This window comes from Branchiostoma floridae, chromosome 1 (genome assembly GCF_000003815.2).
Source record: "Branchiostoma floridae strain S238N-H82 chromosome 1, Bfl_VNyyK, whole genome shotgun sequence".
Lineage (NCBI taxonomy): Eukaryota > Metazoa > Chordata > Leptocardii > Amphioxiformes > Branchiostomatidae > Branchiostoma > Branchiostoma floridae.
The window spans coordinates 18499742-18517405 of NC_049979.1; the positions used below are offsets into that span (position 1 = coordinate 18499742).

Consider the following 17664-nt stretch of genomic DNA (forward strand, 5'->3'; position numbering starts at 1 on the left):
CTCAAGTATGATATTATCAACACAGGAAACCTAGTTTCAGGTAAAACAGGTCTAAATGTTGGAACAGGGTAATGTTTTTGTCCAGAAGACCAGTATTAGATTGGACTGAGACTCAGTTTAAGAGTCTTCCAAAAAACATGTTTAAAAAACCTGCTGATGGTCTCTTGTTTGTTAGCTACACTCCTCATTTTATTCAAATGAAAAAGAAATCTCACCAGTAAAGGATCCAGCTACTAAAAAAAATCTCATTGCATTTTTAGTATTATATAATATTTTACTTATCAGACTTTGGTGTGAAAATGAAATAAATGAGACTAAAACTAAAGCAAATAATTGAATAGCAAAGAGGTAAAGGATAAATGAATAAGACATTGTTGACACAGCTAAATAGTTTTGATTACATTAAGGCATTTTTTTCCATCTACAGTTTACAGGTCAACAAGATTGCAACGTACAGAGAGCTGGATACTGATCTATTCAAACAAGCGGCTTTCCTCATCCTGGTATGTCTGTGTCTGATAACTCTCTGGTGCTAAGGCTACGTTTCACAGGACAATGACCAGAATTTTAAATAAGAACAGCCCTGTCACTGCAGCCCTTCGTGTGTATTGTCATGAATGCTTAATGCAGGTTTCTGCTCCACTCTATACTTGATAGCTGTAATGCATCCCATGGGCTCATGCCTGGCTTATGCAAGATTATGTCATAATCTGGCCTCACAGAAGCCGTCTAAATTTGTCAGCTGCAATCCTTTCCAAATCCCTAATTGCTTCGAGATGATTTTTAGCTATCTCAAACATGATGACAGCACGTTAAAAGCTTGGGATAGAATGGCAATGTTAGCCTGAAAGTAAGTTTAGATTAAGGTAGATCCAGCCTCCTTGTGGTACCATCTGGTTGGACAGCTTGAGGCTATGGTGTTTGTGCCAGATATGGTCCTGTGTGCCTGTTTAGTTTCCTTGGGGCTTGTGGTGGTGGTTCTAACTTCCTATATAGCTCCCAGAGAGACACACAGTCAGGGTGTGCATCTGCATCTGTTCAGCACCTGTTTTCTGTAGGAGGAAACAGTAACTGTTATATGCCTAAAAGCAGTTACTCAGTCACAGGTTCTACAACTGCATAGTTGATCATTGTTATGCTTCACAATTTTCATCAGCATGATGACAGACAGAGAAGGACAAGGCCTGGGCACAATATAGTAAAAGAGGGTGAAAGGAGATGGCCAGATTAGTCAAGATTATTATTTCTAACAAACATAGTCTTGCCAATACATCAGTATATCAATGTCATTTACGCTGACTTGGAATTTTGAATTGTTGTCTTTTTACTCAACTCATTTTACTCTTTGAAATAGTGTCATATAAAACCATTTCATAGCTCTTGATTCTCTACATTGTTTGAAAGCTCTTCTAGCTATTAACTTCAAGGCCCCTCTATAAGTCTATTGTTGGTTCCTTTTGTTCTCTGCCATTGTCATCTAGTGGTGTGGAACTAGTATGCAACACTGTATGTCCATTATCCTGCTATGACATTTCATTTCCATCCGATTTGCCACTTGTAGTCTTCATGTAGTTGAACTTTTCTCACATGTGTCTCCGCAGGATGATGAGATTGACCTGAAGCCCCTTGCCAAATGTCTGTCAGCTGAAACAGATGTTCTGGAGGTAAGGCAAACTGTCAAGCCACATTTTTCTTCCCTTTTGACATTAAGAAGTTCAAAGCTTTCATGACAGCTACGGGTTGCGGCAAGCCACTGTAGCATTTTGCAGCAATTGCAGCAAGTTCTTGGCACAAAAAGGTTACATCCAGAAAACTTGCACAAAGTTGGAAGTAGATTTGCCTGTGAAATATTTGTGCTGTAGGTATTGTGTTGGCTACCAGTAGCTGAAATTGTGTTGGCTACCAGTAGCTGCAGCCTTGCCAATGTTCCAGTAAGTGCAATAGACAAACCATCTTCTACCTTAGAGACAGCATTACTTGGCTAAAAGGATGGAACTACACAAGGCTGGCTTTCAGGCTAGAGCATCTTTTCATTTAGATCTCTTAACAGTTAATATTATAACAGTGTGCACTGATGCACTCATACGTTCAACAAGGTAGTTACTCAGCTGAATCAGGACAGGTAATTTCAACACCATATTTTAATTATACAGAATATATATCAGATGTACTGTTAGAAAATGGTTCTACAATGTTTTCCCAATATTTTATGTCCATTGCTGGCTGTCGACCCAAAACAGTCTAGGGTCAGCAGGTATTGGCTGGGGTCAGTCTGATAACCAGAAACACAACTTTTTTAGGCCCAAGTATTGTTTCTTGTGTAATATTTAGAAACATTTCATGGACATAAGATATGGAAATATTTCATGTTTGTACCATTTGAGGGTTTTCCTCAGCCTGGCATTTTGAATTGCATCATATGTTTCCAGGAGGACAAACCCTGGGACTGGGACAGGCTGTTCACAGAGGTGACCTCAGAACTACAGGTGGAGTGGGAGGCTGAAAGGCCGAAGGAGGAGGACGAGCCTCTACCAATGCAGGGATGATAACGTGCATTACTTATTAAGAAAGCTTCTCCTTAACTAAGATGTACATAGGTTTAGATAATGGTGTGTAAATTTACCAGCTTGGGGGTTAAACTTGATTGATGTTTCAACTTGGGATAGACTGTCTTGTGTCAGTTATCATCAGTTGTCTATTCATTATTCATTGCCATGTTTAGAGGTGGTTTTGTGATAACCTTTTCCACTCTACAGGTGCCACACACACCAAGTTTGTATTGATTTTTTAAGATGTTAGCCTTATAAAGATCAATGTGGAGATTGTGCACATTCCCTTATGAACGAGATGTAGACAACAAAGTTTTTGTGTGACACTTAATATATTTGTAATTGCTGTCAACATTCAGAAATACAAATCAGATGTATAATATTATTTACAAATCTGAGTCCAGCTATTTGCTGTACAAATCCTGTACAAAGATTAAAGAAGTGTATATATGTATATACCACTCTGATATCCTCTTTTACTGCATATATGTTACTGATAATCTATTTGTACTACCTCAATGGAAACAAAGCATCCATTTTTAGCCTTGTTTGAACCCATCCTATGGCAACAGCAGCATCTAGTAACAGAATAATAGAATTCATCCACCCAACATAGACAGGGCTATTAGTATCATTCTAGTGTGAACACCTGCACTTAAATTCAGTCTATGCATGTGCTGAAGTCTACATTGTGCTGACGTCACTCGTGTGTCACACCATATAGCAATTCTGGCATAGATACACTTTTCCTTTAATCTCAAAATTATTAGAATTATAATTTGTGTAGAGCAGGAGCTTCTAGGAAGTAACTTAAAATCAACTGACTCCACTATATCTGTGATGGCAACATGGCACAAGTGTCTATGTCTTTACAAGGACCATTTCTACTGAAGCCAATATCGAGAACCAAATTTCACTGTTCTGTCAGCTTCCTTCAGATGTACAGTAAGTTGCATGTAAGGCACTTTGTTCCACTATGGATAAAGGCAGTTGGTTTAGGTGAGTTACAGTGCCACCTGTCCCTTGGAGTAGGTCTCATTGAACTTCTCAAGGATTGGGATGGGAGAACACACCAACTTGAACCTCTGTAACACATAAAGTAGACACCATGTCAGGATGTGGGTCGACACGAAAAAATGTGCACGTGATTCTTGATATCATGTGGCTAAATCCTTCAACAACATTCAAGGATGCTATGTGGACACAGTTGATTTTACATTTTTAGCACTGGGTGCTAAGAAGTTGGTATAAATGCTTAAATTGGTTAATTGAACGTTTGAAGCGCTGAGTTTGAAGAAGTTGGCATGAATACTCACATCATCAGCAGTCTCTTTCTTCTCATGTCTGAAGTGGCTGGTGCCGTACGGCAGGGCCCCATACTGGGACGTGGTGTGCAGCAGGGGACTGTAGGGGCGCTCTCTCTTTGTGAACGGCAGGAAACTGGGTGGGGGGAGGGAGATATCATCAGAACATTTCATTTTCATTGGGCCTACTATGCAAATGCTATTACAGCTGAAAATTATAATCAAGGAAGGCATGCAATATATTTTACAGGTGCAATTATGATGTGATACCTTTCTACACTAATGCAGGACGATTTTCAGCTCGGCACACCATTGTGTTTTTACATCATAGCTTAAGAATTGACGAATGGCATGTGTTATTAAGTCTAACTCCTGTAATCCATCTATGACTTGATTCAGTCTATGTGTAGTCATCTGTCTTGGACAAAGCTGATTTGTCTTGTGATATTACCGTATGGAATGTCATGTCTCACCCAATACAAGAAGCAGTCAAGCAGTGTGTTATGGAGAGACAGAAGTGAGTCTGTCAGTGGTAGCTGTCATAGTCAAGTAGGTCAGTCATGCCAGGGACAGTTGTCCATGGTCTACTGTAGTGGGGATGTAGAACAGTCACTTAGGGGTTCTGTCATTAGAGAGGTGCTGGGGTGTCTGTCATGTCCAGCCGTTATTGTACTGAGATCCTGATGTCAGCATCCTTTTGTAGATAACTATAAGGTTTTACTTGTTAGAGACTTGTCCATTGTAACCAATAATAAATGGCATATAAATAAAAAAAATTATGCTCTTCCAACAGACAATTAGCACAATTCAAAATGTTACTTTCTGGTTCTTATCATATTGCACACTTACGTGTTGTCATTAATTCTCCCCTCGCACTCCTCGCGCTTCATCGAAATTCTTGCCTGCTCCTCAGAAGTATAGTCTGTTGCCACTCGCAGTGTTGGTTCCAGGGGCCTGTACCGCTGTGAGTACACTTCTGTAGGCTGGCGGAAAGGACCCTGTTGGAGAATACACTGGTAAATTAGGAGGTGACAGCATTTTGTCTTCTCTGAATATAGCAGAAGATTACCTTGCTCAACCTGAAAAAAATCCATAATATGGCATTGAACATGTAAGCACAGTTTCTACTTGTTAGAATTCATTGCTGTATATATCAGTTATGAATGTATCAATGCTATGTGACTACTAGCTTGAAGCTCTAGTATTTACCACAAAATGTTACAAGTATACACACAGCTATGAGACCAGCTAAATTACCTGTGGTTTTTTCTTGTCAATGGGGGGCAGAGGTGCAGACTGGGGTAAGGCAGGGGGAACCCCAGGTGGGGAGGGGTCCACCAGCCCCATGGTGCTGTCCCTGGGCTTGAGGGGTCTCCTGTGACTCAGGGGCTTGACTGACATCAGTCGGTATTCCATCTCATCAGGGAAGGGCCTGTATGGAGTGTTGTAGATCCCAGAAATCTGGAACAAGAAGGACATCACATTTAGGGCCATTTATTTAGGATACAGGCAGGAAGACAGAAGTTGATACATGCACGTGTGTTCATCCTGGTAAAAATGTCTCAATGACTAATGTTGTAAATCTTGGGCAAACTGAAGGAGAGAGTGTAGTCCATCCACCTGGTGTGTGCTGAGCAAGTAGTGGTTTTTCCTGGCATTGTATATCTCTCTCTTCTCAGCCAACTCCTGCTTTCTCTTCTCCCTTTCTCTCTGGTGCATCTCTGCATATTCACTCAGCTCACTCCTGGATAAAATATAACAAAATCAGTTATCAACAATGCCATTAATGTACTATGAAAAACAACAAAGTTGACTAGAGAAAATGTAATTTGCATTTTTGTCAGCGTGCCAACTTGCCAGGTAACGCCAACCAAAGAAGACAAACCGTTCCCTAAATGCATTATTTCACCAATTATGTGCGGGAGTGAAGTAGGCTGTCAAGGCTTTTAGTTGCTAAGCTGCATTTGTATGGAGGACTGGGGACAATGGGCCGAGCTTTGAAAGCAAGGGTCATGAGGTCATGTGAGAGCAAGATGACCCCTGTAACACCGCACCATCCAGAACACTGGAGGAAACAAAATCCTATTTATCTACACTCTAAATACACAATCTGCTGGACCCACGCTGCACATCCTTTCAGCCCTATCCAGTTGGAACAATAATCTTTCAGGGGACTTCATATAAGTTTCTCATGTTTCACTAAGTTCAGACAGCCATATCAGTGACTAACTTTAATAACACTGCCTATTGAAGAACAGACTTTTGTGTTTGTTTTGATTAGATTTGTATTCAGTTAGTCTTACCTGACAATCTGGTTCTTTATCTGCAATCCCTCCAAGTATCTCTTCCTGGCATAGTAGTTGTGCACATATTTACGAACATAGTATCCTCTCCACCTTTTCTGGATCTGATGTGGAAAGAAAAAAATTAGAACTGTTCCTGTTTATGTTTTACATTATTACCATAACAGCTAAAGGTGAGGAAAAACTGCTATGATAATCGTAGAAAACACTGGAAATTACTTGAAAAGAGGTGCTTACCCTGACAACCATCTTGTTGTAGAAGTTCATTCTCATCACAAAAACAGAATTCTGTAAGGAAAGAAATACAACACTGAAAACAGGCAAACGATTTTGACGTAAAATGCATCAAGTAAACACCAATGCAATACGTGTGCACCACAAAGGTGTGACTATGAAGATGACTGTACTAAATGTTCTGTGTCTAATAAGGGGTCTTACCTTGACCAGGGTGCGGAAAGCCCCCCTGCCCAGGAAGCCTCTCCAATGTCTTTGGATGGTGACGGCACATCTCTGCAGGAACCTGAAAAGACATGCAAATAGATTTACAATTCTTTCCCTGATACATTTTCATATATGAAATGCATGTATGGCATGCAATCTACACATAAGCAAGTGTGACAGTTGTTCGCCATATGCATGGTGAAAAATGTGTGGAATACTGAACTCTTGATCTTCATACATGTTCATCAAAAGTCACAGAAAATATGGTAACAAACTGGTAAAATGTCATACCGCATGTTGTGATAAAGTTTTAATACTTTCTACATAAATAAATAAATAAATGGAATTGATTTCGAACCTCACGGGAAGCACTAAAGGATTTTACTTGTCGACATAACCATGAATGCTATATGCTGAGCTGAGAAACAGTCAAATCAGCCATTAAAAAGGAGCTGCACTGGACAGTGGTTATCATAGCAGTTTATAGTAACGTTACGTGTCTGTTACTTACTTGATATAAGACCTGACCCTGACGGCACGGAACCAGCTCTGGATCTTCAGCGCTGCCTCAAATTCCTTTAAACGGTTCTCCTCAGCATCTCTGAAGATTGGGATAAAGATTTAATTTTTTCAGATACATTATATGTATTGCGTGATATACAACTCCTACAATATATTTCAAAGCACATATATTTTTTTTAGAGAGAATACAGTCTAACGTTATAAGTGTAACCAAATTTGTTCTCCAAGATCAAGAGACTTCAACTACTTATCCTGCGTGACAAAACTAACGAATCCGCCAACTCTTGCCAAACTTGGTAGCAGACACAATCTCTCATCTGTTCCATAAAAAATAAGGTATCAAATCACCTGTTTTGTATGAAAGTTTCCTCGACAACTTTGCCGGTGAGCCTGCCAAGTTTTACCATGGTCGCCATGTTTTTCATTGGATCCTTGTTTGTCTTTGTTGCATAGCAACGGAAGGATACCAATACCGATGGAACGGTCCAGGACCAAAAATAATTTCTTCCCCCAAATCACTTTTTATCTCAAAAATATGTTTCTTCTGCTATATTGATACTATCATAATGGCAGCGATTAGTAAGTATTGTCATAATGCACTTTTTTAGTATATATATTGTGCACAATAAACCAGGGGTGTGTAATCCTGTCCACCCCTATTATTGATTGCCGTGGTAGACTTCCACTAGCCCACAATGCACTGCGCTAAACAACATGGATGGTCTCAGATGACATTTTTGCTGAGTTGATAAAATTATTGGCAGTCTTCTTGGCAAGTTGACGCCAAAATATCGACTACGTCATCAGATAGGATGGTGATAGAGTTATCACAGATCGGTACGTACAGCAGAAATAACGATCTTTTGGTGCTAATATGGTGTGAATCTGTGTTTATAGATAGATTGACTTTCTGCGCGCAGTAACGTCAGCTGGCTAGCTGGCTTGTGTTGCAAAGTTGGGACGTGTCAAGGACTAACTGCAACAGCGTAAATGCGTACATCTTATTTAGGAGGCTAAACATTTACACATGTCCATCGTCTTCTCATTGAATTATCATCGTGGTGTATGCCAACAATGGGTGGTGATTTCGATGTGGCCTTCAAAGCCTGGCTAGCTGATACACCTCCCTGCCCCCCTCCCCCATCATCATCTGACCACTCAGGCATAATTAGTACAAAATGAGGGATTAATCAACACCCCCGCCCATTCAGGACAAGTGAGGTAGAAATGTAAACAAAGAGAGTTTCCAAGAGGAGGGGTTGGTAAGGCTGAGAAGTTCACTGTAGTAAAATGGAGTGACCAATCAAGAGTACAGTTGTACAGATGTTGTTGTTGTCAGATGGTCATTTTGTTTATAACTTATGCATGTGCACAAACAAAGAATCATTAGCATCAATCAGCTGTCAGATTTACTTTTACAGTGTTTAAAGTTCGTGATTGAAACAAATTCTGTGTTACATTAGTGATACAAAATGGGTTGTGACAGTGTTGTGATTTTGCAGTAGTTAGGGACTGGTCGATATTTAGCGGGGGGGGAGGGCCGGTCGTCTGAGGGGGGAGGGCCTAGGAAAAATATTTTGAGCCAGGGGGAGGGCCTAGGAAAAATATTTTGAGCGGGGGGGAGGGCCTAGGAAAAAATTTTTTGCTCGGACTATCAGTGAAATTCGTTCGTCAAAATGCCGGAAATGGCGTTTCAGAGGGTAAAGATTTCAAAATTTCCCCGGGCCTCCACAAGCTTGAGACGCCTCGCGCCCGACTTCGGCGCCCGACAAGGCAAAAATAGTTGGTGGCTTCTGCGGTCCACATGCTGAAAATTCGCTCAGTAATATTTTGCTGCCGCGCCTTTGACTCTATCTCTGTTAAACACCGCTACAACGTTGTAAAACTATTGATGTTACAGTAATATATACCGTTGTAACGCTGGTATAAAGGTGGGCGGAGAAAATATCAGTCAAATTTGTTTACCTTTCTGTTGAAGCTGGCGCGGCAAATTAAGACATGGAGCCGAAGTTCATACCGGACGTGGTAGACTATTCTCAGTATTCTACTGCATGCTATAATAAGTTCTCGAAAATGTTACCAAAATGCGACGTAAAAAATGTTCCGGTTTGCAATGCCACCATTCAGTCACGGTCACAAAATTTAGCGCAAATTATCTTGCCAACATCTGTGCACCAACACATGTCGGTATTTTCCTCAGAATTTACCGAAAAAAAATGACAGGAAAAAGCCTATTTTCTTTCATAATTTTGAACGCTCTGGAAGTGCACGTGCTGTGTCTGTGAAACCGACAGTGAGACTTGTAAATGCAGCATTCAACAATCATAATTATCAAACGCACGCAGTACAAGACGTGCCCAACCCGATTCGCATGTGGGAAATGTTGTTATACGTGTCGTTACCATGACAACAGCCTTGGCTGCAGTCTTTAGATGTACCGATTAGACAGGGCTTGCCACTTTATGCGAAAAATCGAATTAACTTGCGACCAATCACAGTCAGCAGCGGCTCCAACAAAGGCGGTTACAAACGTCAATCAAGAAGAGGCACGAAACTTAGCGAATAACCCGAGAATGTTTGGGACTGGATAACATACACAAGTATCTCGCTAAGGCGTCGACCTGTCAAGAAGTGGACGACGCGGAAACTATTGCTTCTACTACAACTGTTGAGGGACCGTTGAAGGACAAGGGGCAGCGGTGCAGTCAGGGCTGACACCGATCGCGAGGAAACGACGTCAGGGCCGCGGTGGACGGCTCGACTGTCGAGTCCGTCTCAAATCCAAGAAAAATGGCGCAAGGGGCGGCAGTGGCTTCGTCACATCGGAGACGAGTGGTGTGTGGCGTCTGTTTACAGTTTGCACCAGGAGAAAAACATCACTTAACGATTCCTTTGTCAATAGTTTTTAAACTATGAAAATAGGAAGCGTGACTACTGAGAAAAGAATCTGAACTAACGTGTCGGATTCGTAATAAATTTCCCGTCAAATGCATTTTAAATCGTACAAGGTCCGGGTGATTCCGATCGGAGTTTGCAGGCATTGCAAATTAGAATCGTGAATAAAAGTGAATGTTACCGCGAATAAATACTATCATAATAGTTCTTTTGACATGTTTGTTCATTTGCCAGTGCACATAGAACACCAGTACAAATGGCCTTTTAATTTAGAAAGTTTCTTACGCGCCTTCAACAATAAAAGTGGCATAATATAGACATAAAGTTAACATGTTGCTGCAACATCGCGCGGGCAAAATGTATGTTTGCATATTGTAAAGCATAGTTCATTTCAAACCATCGCAATATTACAAGGTGCAGGGCGGGCGCCGGTCATTTTTACCGACAAAATGGATGTACAAAAAGCGTGGCATTTTTAAAAGATCTCCCAAGTACAAGTCTGCGTTCTAACGCCCGCTGGGAGAGCTAGAGAGAGAGGCGACTGTGGAAAACGGGTCGGCACCCCCCTCCCCACTACAGTTTTGGTTAGTCACATCGTGCTGACGTTTTTGTTGTCATTTCCTTCGAATAAACCCTCAGTTACTGCTACCACAGAACCAAGAAAAAGTCCAAAAGGTATGTAAATTGAAAATAGTCTCCGACAAGGCACAAGCCGCTCAGACGTTACACGAAGAAGAAGAAGACCCCACGAGCTTGTAAATGGCGGGGCGCGCGTCGCGAAGCGGCACAAATGTACTAGAAATCCAGGTACAAAATAGTTTTGTGGTGTTGTTTGTATAGAGTGGCATCATTTATGAATATCAAAATAATAAAGTGGCCTCTATGAAGCATATATTTATGGGCTCCGAGCCATTCAATCTCTCTTTCTTTGCTAGGGGTGAGAGATCTGCTTCGCGACTAAAAACGGAAAACCAGTATCATAAGTATGACGTAAAGGACATTTCCAAGCGGGAGCGCAGTGATTTATTGGTGTCTTGAATATTTTTCAAATTTGATAGGAGGGGGGAGGGCCTAGGAAAAATATTTTGACTTGGGGGGAGGGCCTAGGAAAAACAAATTACCCTGGGGGGAGGGCCTAGGAAAAATTTTTTGACCCGACCCTCTGACGACCGGCCCTCCCCCCCCGCTAAATATCGACCAGTCCCTTAGTTACTTTTTGAGATCGGGCTGAGGTCTGGTAAGCAGGCTATTACAGAGAAAGCTGGCAAAATAACACCACCGCAAACATTAAAGGATTTACGGTATACAAGTACCACCGTAGGACAAGTGGTACTTAAGTCACTGCTGTAGCTTTTGTAGCATATGTACATTTGGTGGTAACCATTGCTGTACTTGAATGCAAACATAAGAAGCTCAAAATAAAAATTTGCTTCTTAGCTATGTATTGGCTATATACTTTCACAGCTGCCAAAGCCAATTGTCTCTGGAGCCAATCTACTGGGAACAGGTGACAGATTTTAATTTGAATGTTACAGACTCTTGAGTTGGAAACTACAGCGCCATTTTAGTAGGCGGACCGCTAAAGGGAGCGACTCACGGGCGACACAAGTGCAACTAACTTGAGGAGCTTTATTCCAACATGGCTGCTCAGTGGAGCTAGATCGTGACATTCAAAGTAACACAGGTCACATGACCTAATTAACATACACATGGTGGCGTGGTCGACTTTTCTTTTCTTTCATCATCATGTGAATAGTGAAAAAAAACTTATTGAGCATTCTGTCATCAATAGCTTTGGTCTCCAGGAAATATGTTGGCAGCACCAAATACATGGGTACACCCTCAGGCTGTGTGGAGGGATGTAACATGTACAAAACATGATTATGTAACGTTATAGATAAACCTAGAAACATCAAGTCTAAAAATAAATATTTTGAGCACAGATCATTTTCCCTACTATATATTGGAAAATGGGAACTAGTACGCAAAGAACTCCAGTTAATCATCTAATTTATGTACAAGTAGATCTTGCAACTGCATCATTTTGCAATTATACTAATTCCCTGGTGATGTCTCTATTTTGCAATTGTAACATTGTATTTTTGTGACCTGTGAAATTCTTCAAATTTAAAGAAATCCATGTTCGAATCTTGAAAACTTTGCATGAACAATAAACGTATGTACAGTCAAACCTGTCTTTAGCGGCCACTCAAGGGACTAAAGAAAGTGGCCACCATAGAAAGGTGGCCACTATAGAGAAAATGCTGATCAATTGACCACGAGCAATAAGTTACACATGATTTCACTACCCACTAATCTTTCTTACCAAGTAACATTGTCTCAATCATCTCAAAGTCCAGCTGTCCCTGCCAGAGTCAAATCTACCAATCAAATAGATAAATAAATACCGAAAATGATTGATATTGCCATGCGCAATATTGGTAAATTTACCGACAAAGATGTACATTCAAGTTATGCGTACCTTTTATTACCACCAAAATGCTCAATGTCGCAAGCATGATACCTTCTGTACAGCAAATGAGACTAAGATGTACATGTGTGATAACACGATACTGTCTTCTGATAAAAAATAAAGATTAATCAAGGAAAAAAGTTGTGCAGACTTTGCAAGGTTGAGGCATTTATGTACAATGTATGTTTCACTAGATTTGCTGTTCGTAGACGTGATGGGACCTTTATAACATGTCAACATTAGATATTTGGGAAAATTACATGATTGTTAGCATGATTTTTGTACCTCCACTATATGTTGCAGGGTACAGATTTCTTCTGCATGTTGAGTTCAGTGGCATTCATACATACTAAGAGTAGACAGAGAGCTGTTAAGTTTTGTAATTATATATGCTGGTATACTGCCTATGTTTCTTCATGTTTGTGTTCTTTTTGATATAGCAAATTCTATTTCATACACATTCATGAAGATCATAAATGTGTTGTTGGAGTAAAGAGGAATATTGTGATATATCTTACATATATGCTGTAAACCATAACCACACTAGGTTATCATTTTGTTTATCATATTGTGAATACAAAAATCAATAAAAAGCATTGGTAGTATGGTACAATAGGTGTAAATGAGGTCATGTTTCTCGTCATATGATGGCTATGTCTGTATGATAAATGTCTCCAGATAAATGTGAACATGTGAGGTAAATGCTATTGTGTTGTGAAAAGGTTATTATTTGCATAGGTTATTAATCAAAGGTGATTATTCAAATATGTGAACTTGCAAGTATGAAAACCGAATCATGTTGGACATTAGAAATGTCTGTTGCTTGTTGATTCATGTGCACATGACAGCCAGAGAAGACATGTTTTTGGTCTGATTGCCATTCCAAACCAGACGTAAAGCAGCCATTGGAAATTTAAGTTTTGTGGACTAGTCCATAGCATGGATGCTATAAATGACATTGCATATCAGTCAACATGTTTATGACATTTTGGAAATTTTATTATTACATTCTGATATCAAACACCAGGTGCCTCTTGTTTATGTGTTTTTGTTTTTTTGTGCCTTCTAAACTTTGTGTTTGTAATGTGTACCTTGTAGGTTTGTGGTAGAGAAGGACAGCAGGCTTACCTGCTCATCATGGAGGTTGTAAACATGGAGGAACTCATCCAGGACCTGACTTGTGCTCTGGAGGAGACCAGCAAGTCTAAGGAAGACTTGGAGCCTGAGGGAGAGGTGGAGGGAGCCTGTGCGGCGAGCCCCTGTCAGATACGCCGCAGACAGGCTCGCAAGAGAAGGGGGCGAAAAAGGCGGTCAGACCCCAACCCAATCTGGGAGTATGGGAATATTAGTGAAGCCTCAGAATCAAGCCTTGACGAAGCCTTGAAAGACTATATGGAGAATGTGACACAGCAACAGGAAGATGACCACGACTCGGATGATCTCATCATGGCCAAGAGACTGTTATCCTTGAACTTCAACTCAACAGCCAGCAACAGACACTCCTTCCACTCTGAATCAGACACCTTCACTGACAGTTACAGCAAGGTCCGCAGCGCCCGCCCCAGCCGCAGAAGAAAGTACAAACGTATGGCCGTGGACCCTCAAGGCACCGTAGGGAGCCCGATGACCCCACAGTTGCCCGATGGACTGCCTGATTATATCCCAAGAAAACGGAAGCAACTAAAAAAGGGCGGAAAGGGTCTACTGAAAGAAGGAAGCCAAGATGAAGATGCGATGGACATAGAGGGCCTGAGGTCTGGGCAGTTTGGTTACGATATCAAGAAGTTGCGAATGAAAGACAGCCAGATTGACCAAGCAAGAACTGCTGGAGAACATGACTCCATGGACTGCTATGATGAGGGGGGGACAAGCAAGGAGGGAGATGCTGAGAGGTAAGGTGGTCAGCTCTTAAATGACTTAATAAATTTTTTATTATAGCTTTAACTGCTGTAACAGTTATTACCGTGTAGGTGGTAAGTAACATCTGTACACTGTACTGGTTTCCTACATCATGTTCTTATCTGTATGCTTACTTGGGTAGTTCTTAGCTTGTTGCGGAATTTTTTTCACTCCTCTGTGAGAACAGTCCTTTGCCGCCAAAATTAACACAGCACTAACATGGTTCATTCCACTCATGTTGCCTCTGTCATAGTGTCATAAGTGTTGGGTTTTTAGCTACAATGTGGATGTACATGGACATGTATGCTGGGAAGACTTCAATGACAGATTGAAGCATTCTGGGAAGGCAGGGTGGGGCTCCATGTGGGGTCAAAGGGCAGTGTATATTTACATCTAAACTCTTCTTTGGAAAAGGTGTGCAAACTTTTGAGCTAACCCCTTATGATCTCATACCACTATACTGAAATAGACTCTACTATAAATATATCGGAAAAAGATTTTTTCAGGTTATTGACTGCTTACTCAGAGGCCATCCCAGAAGTCCTTGCTACCAGCTGATCAGTATTCCACCAGGGGTTTGGCCCCAAATCAGATTAAATCAAGTGAGCGGGAGGTCCTGCAGGGTCATGGACTCTGCACCTGCCAATATATTACAGCCATTATTTCCTGGTTTTAAGAGATATGAGATCTTGAAACATCATGTAATTAAATCTTCAACAATGATGTATGACCAGGCAGCAAAATGGGTCGGGAAAGATTGGCCATGCCGTGAATACTGATACAGGAGGATAACAATGGTTAACGGTGGTCTGGGCCGGCATATTCACCATACCACACACTGATTGCTTGATCGGATTATGCTCAACATCCTTTTCAAGGCCAATTCTCCTGTACATTTCTACATAACTTGCTTCCTGGAGACTTATGTATCCATTCATATGCATCTGTGCTTGGACAGATATTATCTGCTTTTTAAAGATGGTAACCTTGATACTCTTCCAACATTCGCATGAGGTGCCTGTTCCTGTGCCTTGATGTTGATGAAGATATACAATGTAGATTCTTTTGATATGAATAAAGAATGTGTATATTTGTGTACTTCAATGCCAAATGCATTATGATTTTTTTTACAGCTTCTGCTCTAATTTTGGAAATTCATAAGTCACAATGAAACTAGTTTTTTTGTTTTATTTATCAACATAAAATGGATATCTTTTGAGTTTGTTGTTGGAACAGGGTCATTATAGACAGAGCTTTCTTCTGGTGCTGGTATTGTTTTTAGTTAAATGTCTTCCTCCACGATTCTGATCTTATCTATGAAAAAAAGGAAAAAAACTCTTCCTGCTGTTCTTATACTTTACGTGGTTAGCTTCTGGAGTTGTTCATATTTGTAAATTCATCAGTAATAATTCTCAATGAATTCTTTCCTTTCTAAATATTTCAGTCATCTTCCATTGTTCATTTGTGACAATATTTTTATGCTTCTGGCCCTTTTACTGTAGCTGTACAAAGTTGCTGTCACAGGATGGTATCAGATATATGAAATATGATATAATAAACCTTGTCCTTTGCTGCCAATCTGACAGGTATTGTGAAATGAAGTATTATCTTTCTGTATAGAATTATTATTTTGGGATGACACAGAGATAGGTAAATGTGATGATTTACATACAGGTGCATGAATGCCTTTCTCTAGATATCCTATATCCTATTATTTGAGGTCTGTATCTATTTTGGGCATATCTAGGTACCATGATTATTCTGTACAGTGATACGTTCCATCTGTTACCTGTCATCACCTCCCACATTGGGAGAAATAGATAACCTTCTATATTTAAAACTACATTGTATTGATATGCACTGGTATCAAGTGTCATTTGTCATGCAAAATTGATCTTAAAAGGCATAGCAGCAGAAGGTACATGTGTACTCATTAGTAAAGCTATTGTGTTATGCCGAAGGGCGGTTCCACAGGCTACATATTGTATACAGATACTGCTACAAATAGTGATTGGAATAAGTCTACAGGCTATACATATATAGCAATACTGTTAGAAGATACAAAAGAAAAGTCCTTTCTCTATTTAAGGATAGGGAGACATTTGGCTGACTGGTTAATCTGAAATATGTTATGCAATGTTTTAATCATGAGTGGATTTTTCCCTTTTAAGCTAAGATTAACATAGGAGAAGAGCAAATGAAATCATTGACTTGTATTTAGTAAGTCATTAAGTACATGTATGGGCTCATTACTACTCTACTTGGATGGAAAGCATCAAGTAAGCACAAAGGTCACTGGGCCAGACATGCAGGGAAACATGTTTGTAATCAAGCCAATTGACAATGCTCTTCCTTCCACATTACATTCAGTCCAGTGTCTGTACTCTGTAATGTGGCATGCCTCTCCAGTACATGTAGATTGTCATTATAGCAAGAGAGAACTTGTTGGTAGATTCTGATGGAGATATGCTTCAAGTCTTCTATCATGTCTAAAGACATGCAGCTTTATCTTCATATGCTCAATCTTTGGCTCAATGTATATTAGATACTCTGGTTATGCATTAGCTTATGAGAGGTCTTAGCTTTTACTATTTGCTCTTGTAAAGGCTTGATCACAATAATGAGTTGATGGTATTGTGTAGCATTTTGATCAGTGCTGAGGGGCCCCTAAAACATATACAAGCCTAAAGTCCTTATCTCATTGAACTGATTCATTTACCTCTTGTACATGTACACGTGTGTCCCATTACATCTGCTGAAACTGAAGAATCAGTGTTAAACCTAATGAGACTAAACATCATCTGTTCTTGTAGAACAGCTTCATTTTCAGCACCTAGGACAGGTGTGGACAAGTCACACAGGTACCTGTGGGTGTTTTCATTGTTGTCTTGTAAAACAACTGTGTTGACAGCATTGATACGCATGTATGTTAGATTGCTATCATTCGAAATGTTACTGCTCTGTTTGTTCTCCCTGTAGAGGCTCTTGCCTTCTTCTACCAGTCGTATTCTGTCCATATTTCAGATACACCTTGTGTGGTTTAAGCATTCCCAATAAAAAGGAGGAGTTAAAGCCAGGTTTTTATGTTTAAAGGCCAACAGTACTCAGGTAAAGTCACATTACTGCACAGTAGACAGTATCCCTTCTCTGGAGGCTATGGCGCCAAACTAATAAACAGGGGAAAATAGCCATGAAACTACATTTGTGACCTAGCTTATCACTTGGGGTGTGTGGGGTATCTACTGCTGTAAGTTGGACCTCTCTGCTAGACTGAATAT

The 17664-nt window shown here is 40.4% G+C and overlaps 3 protein-coding genes across 3 annotated transcripts in view; 2 read left to right on the top strand and 1 right to left on the bottom strand.

The window, feature by feature from the left end:
• LOC118426356 (intraflagellar transport protein 43 homolog A-like) overlaps positions 1 to 3003 on the top strand; it is a gene marked incomplete in the record, with an annotated part of 11455 nt that extends 8452 nt beyond the window's left edge. Inside the window, 3 exon segments of the mRNA XM_035835689.1 lie at positions 428 to 503; positions 1602 to 1664; positions 2430 to 3003. Coding sequence (XP_035691582.1) covers positions 428 to 503; positions 1602 to 1664; positions 2430 to 2546 — 256 coding nt within the window.
• Positions 2863 to 7628, bottom strand: LOC118426308 (spermatogenesis-associated protein 17-like). Its single transcript, XM_035835616.1, has 10 exons — positions 7468 to 7628; positions 7109 to 7198; positions 6595 to 6676; positions 6394 to 6444; positions 6157 to 6260; positions 5474 to 5597; positions 5111 to 5314; positions 4703 to 4851; positions 3866 to 3989; positions 2863 to 3634 (listed from the first exon to the last, which is right to left on the bottom strand). Exons 1-10 carry the CDS (start codon positions 7542 to 7544, stop codon positions 3554 to 3556), a joined length of 1086 nt encoding a protein of 361 aa, XP_035691509.1. The 5' UTR covers positions 7545 to 7628; the 3' UTR covers positions 2863 to 3553.
• Positions 7629 to 7782: 154 nt separating this feature from the next.
• Positions 7783 to 17664, top strand: part of LOC118426216 (G patch domain-containing protein 2-like) — a 31468-nt gene continuing 21586 nt past the window's right edge. Inside the window, exons 1-2 of the mRNA XM_035835485.1 lie at positions 7783 to 7956; positions 13586 to 14379. Coding sequence (XP_035691378.1) covers positions 13625 to 14379 — 755 coding nt within the window. The 5' untranslated portion in view covers positions 7783 to 7956; positions 13586 to 13624. The remainder of the gene's footprint in view (positions 7957 to 13585; positions 14380 to 17664) is intronic.

Excerpts from the sequence above, each read along its gene's own strand:
- LOC118426308 (XM_035835616.1), bottom strand. The coding sequence starts at position 7,544 with ATGAAAAACATGGCGACCATGGTAAAACTTGGCAGGCTCACCGGCAAA. Across the intron at positions 6,261-6,393 it reads ACAACAAGATGGTTGTCAGG|ATCCAGAAAAGGTGGAGAGG; the intron begins GTAAGCACCTCT and ends TTTCCACATCAG. Across the intron at positions 5,315-5,473 it reads ACTTGCTCAGCACACACCAG|ATTTCTGGGATCTACAACAC; the intron begins GTGGATGGACTA and ends TTCTTGTTCCAG.